The sequence below is a fragment of the Cherax quadricarinatus genome, chromosome 30, assembly GCF_038502225.1.
Source record: "Cherax quadricarinatus isolate ZL_2023a chromosome 30, ASM3850222v1, whole genome shotgun sequence".
Classification (NCBI taxonomy): Eukaryota; Metazoa; Arthropoda; class Malacostraca; order Decapoda; family Parastacidae; genus Cherax; species Cherax quadricarinatus.
In genome coordinates, this window is record NC_091321.1 from 11967833 (window position 1) to 11978764 (window position 10932).

The 10932-nt window shown below is 42.9% G+C and overlaps 1 protein-coding gene across 4 annotated transcripts in view; it reads left to right on the top strand.

Annotated features, from left to right (window-relative positions):
• Prp39 (pre-mRNA processing factor 39) overlaps positions 1–4581 on the top strand; it is an 85070-nt gene extending 80489 nt beyond the window's left edge. For all 4 annotated transcript variants that reach the window (XM_053781851.2, XM_053781852.2, XM_070089898.1 and 1 more), the window contains one exon: positions 3859–4581. In XM_053781851.2, the coding sequence (XP_053637826.1) occupies positions 3859–4120 (262 nt within the window). In that variant the 3' untranslated portion in view covers positions 4121–4581. The remainder of the gene's footprint in view (positions 1–3858) is intronic.
• The last annotated feature ends 6351 nt before the right edge of the window (positions 4582–10932 follow it).

Below are 10932 nucleotides of genomic sequence, written 5' to 3' on the forward strand. Positions count from 1 at the left end.
CTTTTCCTGATGGGACCTTTAATGAAAGTGCCCTTCTTCTACGCACTGATATTCCGTACCATCAGCTATTTGTTCGTACTTCGCTGCATTACACAGCAGCCCGTATCCACTTGCATAGGTGGTATACGCTGTGTTCTTTATATCTCTCTCCTTCTTGGGCATTATCTATTCCGGATATTGCCTTTCTTGTTTCGTCATTACCGCCACCGATTCTGCTACTTGGTGATTTTAATGCCCATCATTTCCTCTGGGGGGGGGGATCTCACTGTGATTCCCGTGGCATTCAGTTAGAGGCTTTTCTTGCCACCCGCCCCCTCCATGTTTTAAATACAGGTACTCACACCCATTTTGATCCTCGGACTCTCACTCTCTTGCATCGATCTCTCAGTCTGCTCTTCCTCCGCCACTTTAGACTTCACTTGGTCTGTTCTCCCGGACTTACATGACCGCTATCATTTCCCAATCATTCTTACTTCCCCTTCATATTCACCACCTCTTCGCATCCCACGCTGGCAATTTGATCAGGCAAATTGGAACCTTTACTTACACTTAACTGTTTTTAGAGAGGTTCCTTCTTCGTCCTCCATTGATGAGCTTTTACATCTCTTCTCGTCCTCCGTTTTAACCGCAGCTTCTAATTGTATACCCCAAACTTCGGGCAGGCATTCTCAAAAATGCGTGCCTTGGTGGTCTGCTTGTGCTCGTGCAGTATGTTTGAAACGCGCTGCATGGGGCAGGTACTGGTACAATAGAACCACAGAGAGACTTCTTGATTTTGAGCAGAAGCGTGCGATCGCTCGCCGTGTCATCCGTGACACTAAATGCACTTGCTGGCGAGATTGTCTCCACCATCACCTCTGCTTCCTCTATGAGTGCAGTCTGGAAAAAAGTACGAAAACTGAGTGGTAAATATTCTCCTGACCCGGCTCCTGTTTTGCGGGTTGCCGGTGTTGATATAGCAAACCCACTAGATGTTGCCAATGAAATTGGCAATCATCTGGTGCGTATTTCTCAGGGACTCCATCTATGCCCCTCGTTTCTTTCCTCAGAGTCTGCCATTGAGTTAGCACCCTTGGACTTTTCTTCTCTCAGAGAAGAACAGTATAATGTGCCTTTTACACTTCAAGAACTGGAGGCAACACTCTCAGCTTGCCGATCATCAGCAGCTGGACCCAACGACATTCATATTCGTATGCTACAACATTTACATCAGTCAGCCCTTGCAGTCCTATTACGCCTTTACAATCTTATTTGGTCACAAGGAGTTCTTCCACAGCTGTGGAAATCTGCCATTGTTCTCCCTTTCCGCAAACCAGGCACTACGGGACATGAATCCTCCCACTATTGTCCCATTGCTCTTACCAGTGCAGTTTGCAAAGTGATGGAATGCCTGGTAAATAGACGTTTAGTGTGGTATTTAGAGACACACAACAGTCTCTCCACTCGTCAATATGGCTTTCGTAAGGGACGTTCTACCATAGACCCCTTACTACGCTTGGATACGTATGTTCGTAATGCCTTTGCGAATAACCACTCAGTTATTGCCATATTTTTTGACCTTGAGAAGGTATATGACACAACTTGTAGGTATAATATTTTAGTTCAAGCCCACTCCTTAGGCCTTCAAGGCAATCTACCATCCTTCCTTAAGAACTTTTTAACTGACAGGCATTTCCGTGTTCAGGTTAATAATGTGCTCTCCCCGGACTTTATCCAAGCTGAAGGTGTCCCCCAGGGATGTGTTCTGAGCACAACACTTTTTCTCCTTGCTATTAATGATTTGGCCTCTAGTCTTCCATCTAATATTTGGTCATCACTCTATGTTGATGACTTCGCTATTGCCTGTGCAGGCGCTGACTGTCACCTCACTACAGTTTCTCTCCAGCATGTGGTCGACTGTGTTTCCAATTGGGCCACCACACATGGGTTTAAATTTTCCAGCACTAATACCCACCAAATTACTTTCACTAGACGCTCTGTCATCTCCGATCATCCTTTGTACCTCTATGGCTCCCGTATCCCTGAACGTGATAGTCAAGTTTCTGGGCCTCCTCTTTGACCGTAGGTTATCCTGGAAACCTCACATTACCTCTCTGAAGGCAACTTGTCACAGCCGGCTGAACCTTCTTAAAACCCTTGCTCATCTTTCATGGGGAGCTGATCGTCGAACCCTCCTTCGCCTACATTTCACCCTCATTTTATCGAAACTTGATTATGGTGACCAGATCTATTCAGCGGCATCTCCTGCTACTCTCTCTAGCCTTAACCCCATTCATCACCAAGGATTACATTTATGCCTTGGTGCTTTTTGCTCTTCCCCTGTCGAGAGCCTCTATGCAGAAGCGAACGTTCCATCCTAATCCGATCGCCGTGATGCCCATTGCCTTCGCTACTATGTACGCTCTCATGATCTCTGCAATCCTTCCATTTATAGAATGGTCACTGATAGTAGACATTCTTTATTTGTTCGCCGCCCGTTTACTCCGTCCCTTCTCTCTTCGCCTTCATTCGCTCTTGTCTTCTCTTTAATTGCCACCTTTCTATGTTCATGTAGCATCTCACTTTTCCCTACCCCCTTGGGAAGTTCCAGCTGTTCGAGTCTGTTCTTTCTCTCTCTCTTGCTCGAAAGCCCAACTGTCTACGGTCGCTTCCCGCTCTCTCTTTCTTGACCACTTCCACTCTCATTCTCATGCCATTGCTGTGTACACAGATGACTCTAAGTGTTCTGACGGTGTAGGATTCGCAGCAGTGTTTCCGGACAGCGTCGTACGAGGGCATTTACTATCTTCGGTTAGTATTTTTACTGCTGAATTGTATGCCATCCTTGCAGCACTTATCCGTATTGCATCTATGCCTGTGTCATCATTTGTGGTTGTCTCAGACTCCCTTAGTGCTTTACAGGCTATACAGAAATTTGATACGCCTCACCCCTTAGTGCTCCGTATCCAACTTTGGCTACGCCGCATCTTACCAAGCATAAAGATATTTTTTTTGTTGGGTCCCTGGTCATGTTGACGTACAGGGCAATGAACAGGCAGACACTGCTGTGCGGTCAGCAGTACATGACTACCAGTTTCATATAGAGGTATTCCATTTACGGACTATTTTGCTGCAATGTCTTCCCACCTTCACACCCGTTGGCAACAACGTTGGTCTACTATGCTCGGCAACAAACTTCATTAAACCGAGTATAGGTTACTGGCCGTCTTCTTATCACCAGTGTCGAGGTTGGGAGACTACTCTCTCCCGTCTTTGCATTGGCCATCCTCTCTCTGAGAATTGCCAAGCTCCATTATCAGTCAGCCACATTCTGTTGGACTGCCCACTTTATCAACGAGCACGCAGAATTTACCTCCGTCGTCGTCTTCGCTCCGCTGCTCTCTCTTTACCTTCCCTTCTCGCTGATGGACCCACCTTTCATCCAGACTCTCTCATTGACTTTTTGACAACAACTGACTTACTTCACAAATTCTGATACCTTCAGCCCTTTCTACTTCAATCTCTTGCTACCCTCTACCCCCGTACTATCCCCTGCCCCGCTGTTTTCTATAACCTACTGATCATCCCTCCTCCCTTCTGCCACCCAATACCCTCGCTTCCTTCCCTACCCTGCAGTGCTGTATAGCCCTTGTGGCTTAGCGCTTTTTTGATTATAATAATAATAATAATTGGATCAGCCAGTTTGTGCTGGCTATGTGAACTTAAAGGTTGCAGTGACAAACAGCCTGGTTGACAAGTCACAGGCTAAGCCTGTACTAAATTTTGGAGTAAGGGTATACAAAAGTATGTCTAATAATAGTCTTATGGCAGATACCCAGTTTAACATTAAAAAAAATGAATTTGTATTTTTTTATGCAGGGTTGAATCACGACGAGAAAAGCGAAGTAACCAAGAAAAGTCTAGCCCACCTATGAATGGAACTACAAATAGCACCAATCAATCCATGGTTGCTAATTATCAAGGGTACCAGCAGTCAGGATATGGAGGTTACAACCAGGGATATACACATGGCTATGGTGCATCACATTATCAAGGATGGGGATACCCTACACAGCAAGGAGGATATGGATATGGTCAGCAAGGCTGGGGAACATATGGAAATTATTATGGTCAGAGATAAAAATATGAAGGATCAGTGTATGTTTTTCTTGTTCATTTTTCTTAAATTTAAAGCTAGTTTATTTGTTAAGGTTTGGTACACTTAGTGAAGTGACAGTTTCCTGTGTTCCTGCATAACTAGTCAGGAATATGTACATTATTTAATTTACCACTTGTTTGATTAACATTGTGCCAGTGGTGTTTGAAAGTGGGTATAAAGTTAGCAGTGTGTTGAATTTTGTGTACCTACATTTTAAAGATCAGTGCTGAACAACAAAAGTGAAAGCTCATGTGTTTTGATGTCTTGCAAGAAACTAAGCAGTGAAATTTTAGAGGCCTCTACTCTGAAGGAATGCTGCAGCTTTATACATTTTTTTTCTAGTTATTAATGTGTATCTGCTTTAATTATTGATTTATAAGTGAATTAGTGTGAATGTATTGTAATATAATACAAGCTTAGGAAGTTATAAAGTGCACATTTAACATTATAATCAAGGGGAAGCGCTAAACCCGGAGGATTATACAGCGCCTGGGGGGGATGTGGAAGGCATTCAGGCTTAATTCGGGGAACTGGAGCACAGATCCAATTATTCAATTTTATAGTTTTTGCTGATAAATATGTACATGCTTTTAAGTAAAATCAAAGTGTATATTCATTTTTTTTAAGGTAAATTTCACTGAATGCAAAAATAACCTTTATCATCTGAATGGTCATTAGCTCAAAATACATATTTAACTGACCAATACAATGTACATGCATTCTTGTGTACATACAAAATACTGGTACAGTAGTTATAAAATGGAACTGATTTATTATTTTGTAAGGGGCAAGTGAATTTGTGTTTAAATGTGTGCTTGGGGGCCAATATATGTAAATGTTAAGCAGTATTTAATATTAAATGTCAATATTTTTGTTGATTATCATGTACATTGAGTTGACACTGATAGCTTAGCAACTGCAGAGAGTCAGGACCTCATTATGTTACACCTACATAAGGTGACCAGCCCTCTAAACTTGTACAAGAATTTCAGTTTGGAAATATTTGTTGCTTTACATTTATTGTACCAGACAGTTGTATATACTTTAGACTTTGTATTCATAGTTTCGGAAGTGTTTGAACAGTGTGCACTAATAATGAATGGGTAAGTAGTTACATGGCTGCTAGTAAGAGTCTCATGATCCAAGCAGTTTTTCACAGGTTATGTTTCTGTTGGACAATTGGTTATGCTATAGTGTGACCAGCTGCTGATAACTAGTCATTGCCAACCCGATGTCCTGACTACCTGCTTTGATCGTGTGTATATTTCCAGCCACTATTCACAGTTGCTTCAAATTCGTGCTTGAATTTGAGGTATTTATTATTGTAAATATTTCATGGAATTCAGACTAATGATAGGGTTTGTTTTGCCTCAACACAGAAGTTGGCAGTACTGTGATTACTGTGTCTTGTGCTAGATAATGAAGTTCAAACCTTGGCATGTCCTGTTTAAATTTTTTTAATGTATGAGACATTGCATAAGTCACCTCGGTCCCAAGGAATTCTGTTAATGGCCTAAGTAAGCCCATATTTTCTTGCTGGGGTTTTAAACTATAGTGGTAGTAAAACTTGTAGCAACAAGTTGAAACTTACTTGTATTAGAACCTATTTTCTTATAATTGAGATGATGTCATGTTGAATTTAATAAATGTGATTCATATTAAAATATTGTAGTAACTAGTCAATGTTGGGAATTAGACATGCAACACTCAATGAGTAGTACAGTAATACTTATGCACAGTACTTGTAAATAATTACATTGAAAATAAACTACTTTTGCATATTTTACGTATTTTAGATATTTTAACAATCTCCACATTCTAGTAAAATGTTACTTCATATTCTGTAGCTTTAACCCATCTTGCTACTCTTACAGGTTGGACATGAGTGCACAAGATCTGTTAAATGGCATAATTGTTAAGAATAACCTTTGTCCAAATGCCCATTGTTTGGAATGTTTCATTGAATACTGCAATTTTCATGAACTAAACTAAAAACTTGCAAATAGTTTAGTACATTGCATAATATGAAGTATAACCAGCATATCTTGTCTTGTGTGTTGATGTCTATCTTAAAAAAAGGTGATAATTAACTGCTTAATATATTTGTTTTAGCAAACATAAGAATGTGTGAAATGTATGGAGTTGTGGAGGATAAAACGTGCTATGTGCATAATGCTACTGGTAAGCAATTATACTTGCTTACCTGTGATGCAAGTGGTTTCCTACCATACACAGGTGCAGGTATTTGATATTTAAGCTAATTCTTCAACCTTTCAAGGGAGTTTTCTTGATGCCAGTAAAGGGCTCTTCATTCAAGGAATTGGAATGGCCTTTTCCTTGAATTGAACCTGATTAAGTCCCACTACTCAAGGTGGTGTATGACCCTTACAGGTTTAGTGCATCCCCATGAAAGTGTAATAATAATGTAATTCTGCATTATAGAATAAATAAGGACTTCCATGATTGTGATCCATACTTTATTCACCTTAACTGGTGGAACAGTAATTTGTTTTTCCTTTCTGCAGAGATGACTTTGCATTAAAAAAAATCTAGATACTCTAAACCCTACCAGTTCATTTAACACTTCATGGCATGTACTTTGCAGTTAAAATTAAATGTTTGAGAAGAGAAGTATTAATACTGCTTGGGAGGTATTCAGGCTTGATTCAAAGGGGAGGTGAAATCCAGTTCCTGGGGTCAAGAAGCCCCTTCCCAGCATCAAGGCACCTTTGTGAGGGGTTATCCGGTATAGTCTAGCACTACAACACTCCCCTCAAGGAAGGTTCCTTGATGTTGGTGAGGGGCTCTTGATTTAGGGAATTGGATCTGTGCTCCAGTTCCCCGAATTAAGCCTGAATGCCTTATAGGCGCTGTCCGGGTTTAGCGCACTACAACACTGACCCACATCATTCTGGCACCTATTTTTAATATCATAGTTTTGAGGCTTTGGGCCTCCCCACAATTTGCACTAGAGGGGGACCCTATCTATATACAAAATACAGTTAGCACAAAACTTCACACTTAGGCCACACCATTTTATTAGCACAGAATACCTCTTACAGGGGCCCACAAAGCTAGGAATGAATCTGGCAAACTAAGACTTTGCCAAAGCAACTACACACAGGCAAGTATAGGTTTAGGTCCCTTGTCAATTTTGATTCCCTTAGCACTTTTCCCTTCCCTTCACATGTCTTTTGTCATTTAGCAATGTATGACTTCTATGGGTTTATTATATATTTATTATATATATATTATAGTATATTTATTATATTTATTATTTATTATTATTATAATCAAAAAGCACTAAGCCACAAGGGCTATACAGCGCTGCAGGGCAGGAAGGAAGCAAGGGCATCAGGTGGCAAAAGGGAGATGGACGAGTAATAGGTTACGGATAACAGCGGGGCAGTGGATGGTGAAAAGGTAAAAGGCAGCAAGAGGCTGAGCTAGAAAGGGCTGACGGGAGAGCAAAAGGTATCATCATCAGAGTTTGTGGAGTAAATCAGTCGTTGTCAAGAAGTCAATGAGAGAGTCAGGATTAAAGGAGGGTCCATCAGCAAGAAGGGAAGGTAAAGAGAGAGTAGTAGAACGAAGACGACGGAGGTAAATTCTGCGTGCTCGTTGATAGAGAGGGCAGTCTAACAGAATGTGGCTAATCGATACTGGAACTTGACACTGCTCAGAGAGAAACAGGGTGCCTCCATGAGATACCCATGAGTAAGACGAGTGTGGCCAATATGAAGGCGGGAGAGAGTGGTCTCCCAACCTTGGCACTGATGACAAGATGACGACGACGGCCAGTAACCTATGCTCGGTTTAATAGAATGAAGTTTGTTACCAAGCAGAGTTGACCAAAGTTGCCAACGGGTGTGAAGGCGAGTAGCTCTTGCAGCAAAATAGTCCAGAAATGGAACACCTCTATAGGAAATTGGTAGGTCATGCACTGCTGACCACGCAGCAGTGTCTGCCTGTTCATTGCCCTGTACGTCGACATGACCAGGGACCCAACAAAAATCAATATCTTTGTTTGGTAGAGATACGGCGTAGCCAAAGTTGGATACGGAGAACTAGGGGGCGAGATGTTTCAAATTTTCGTACAGCCTGTAGAGCACTAAGGGAGTCTGAGACTACCAAAAAGGATGACACAGGCATAGATGCGATACGAATAAGTGCTGCAAGAATGGCATACAATTCAGCAGTAAAAATGCTAGCCGAAGATAGTAAATGCCCCCGCACGACGCTGTCCGGAAACACTGCTGCGAATCCGACGCCGTCTGAAGACTTGGAGCCATCTGTGTACACAGAGATGGCATGAGAATGAGAGTGGAAGTGATCAAGAAAAAGCGAGCGGGAAGCCACCGTAGGCAGTTGGGCTTTCGAGCAAGGGAGGGAGAAAGAACACTAACAGCTGGAACTTCACAGGGGGGTAGGGAAAAGTGAGATGCTACATGTACATAGAAAGGTGGTAGTTGAAGAGAAGACAAGAGCGAATGAAGGCGAAGAGAGAAGGGACGGAGTAAACAGGGGCGGCGAACAAATAATGTCTACTGATATCAGTGACCATTCTATAAATGGAAGGATTGCGGAGATCACGAGAGCGTACATAGTAGCGCAGGCAATGGGCATCACGGCGATCGGATAAGGATGGAACGTTCGCTTCTGTATAGAGGCTCTCGACAGGGGAAGAGCGAAAAGCACCAAGGCATAAACGTAATCCTTGGTGATGAATGGGGTTAAGGCTAGAGAGAGTAGCAGGAGATGCCGCTGAATAGATCTGGTCACCATAATCAAGTTTCGATAAAATAAGGGTGGAATGTAGGCGGAGGAGGGTTCGACGATCAGCTCCCCATGAAAGATGAGCAAGGGTTTTAAGAAGGTTCAGCCGGCTGTGACAAGTTGCCTTCAGAGAGGTAATGTGAGGTTTCCAGGATTACCTACGATCAAAGAGGAGGCCCAGAAACTTGACTATCACGTTCAGGGATACGGGAGCCATAGAGGTACAAAGGATGATCGGAGATGACAGAGCGTCTAGTGAAAGTAATTTGGTGGGTTTTAGTGCTAGAAAATTTAAACCCACGTGTGGTGGCCCAATTGGAAACACGGTCGACTGCATGTTGGAGAGAAACTGTAATGAGGTGACAGTCAGCGCCTGCGCAGGCAATAGCTAAGTCATCAACATAGAGTGATGACCAAATATTTGATGGAAGACTAGAGGCCAAATCATTAATAGCAAGGAGAAAAAGTGTTGTGCTCAGAACACATCCCTGGGGGACACCTTCAGCTTGGATAAAGTCCGGGGAGAGCACATTATTAACCCGAACACGGAAATGCCTGTCAGTTAAAAAGTTCTTAAGGAAGGATGGTAGATTGCCTCGAAGGCCTAAGGAGTGGGCTTGGGCTAAAATAATATACCTCCAAGTTGTGTCATATGCCTTCTCAAGGTCAAAAAATATGGCAATAACTGAGTGGTTATTCGCAAAGGCATTACGAACATACGTATCCAAGCGTAGTAAGGGGTCAATGGTAGAACGTCCCTTACGAAAGCCATATTGACGAGTGGAGAGACTGTTGTGTGTCTCTAAATACCACACTAAACGTCTATTTACTAGGCGTTCCATTACTTTGCAAACTGCACTGGTAAGAGCAATGGGACGATAGTGGGAGGTTTCATGTCCCGTAGTGCCTGGTTTGCGGAAAGGGAGAACAATGGCGGATTTCCACAGCTGTGGAAGAACTCCTTGTAACCAAATAAGATTGTAAAGGCGTAATAGGACTGCAAGGGCTGACTGATGTAAATGTTGTAGCATACGAATATGAATGTCGTCGGGCCCAGCTGCCGATGATCGGCAAGCTGAGAGTGTTGCCTCCAGTTCTTGAAGTGTAAAAGGCACATTATACTGTTCTTCTTTGAGAGAAGAAAAGTCCAAGGGTGCTAACTCTCTGGCAGACTTTGAGGAAAGAAATGAGGGGCATAGATGGAGTCCCTGAGAAATACGGACCAGATGATTGCCAATTTCATTGGCAACATCTAGTGGGTTTGCTATATCAACACCGGCATTATTATTATTATAATAAAAAAAGAAGCGCTAAGCCACAAGGGCTATACAGCGCTGCAGGGTAGGGAAGGAAGCAAGGGAATTGGATGGCAGAAGGGAGGGGGGATGATCAGCAGGTTACAGAAAACAGCGGGGCGGGGGATAGTACGGGGGTAGAGGGTAGCAAGAGATACAAGTAGAAAGGGCTGAAAGTATCAGAATTTGTGAAGTAAGTCAGTCGTTGTCAAAAAGTCAATGAGAGAGTCCGGATGAAAGGTGGGTCCATCAGCGAGAAGGGAAGGTAAAGAGAGAGCAGCGGGGCGAAGACGACGACAGAGGTAAATTCTGCGTGCTCGTTGATAAAGTGGGCAGTCCAACAGAATGTGGCTGACTGATAATGGAGCTTGGCAATTCTCACAGAGAGGAGCAAGACGCCTCTCCATGAGATATCCATGAGTAAGACGAGTATGGCCAATGCGAAGACGGGAGAGAGTAGTCTCCCAACCTCGACACTGGTGATAAGAAGACGGCCAGTAACCTATACTCGGTTTAATAGACTGAAGTTTGTTGCCGAGCATAGTAGACCAACGTTGTTGCCAACGGGTGTGAAGGTGGGAAGATATTACAGCAAAATAGTCCGTACATGGAATACCTCTATAAGAAACTGGTAGGTCATGTACTGCTGACCGCGCAGCAGTGTCTGCCTGTTCATTGCCCTGTACGTCAACATGACCAGGGACCCAACAAAAAACAATATCT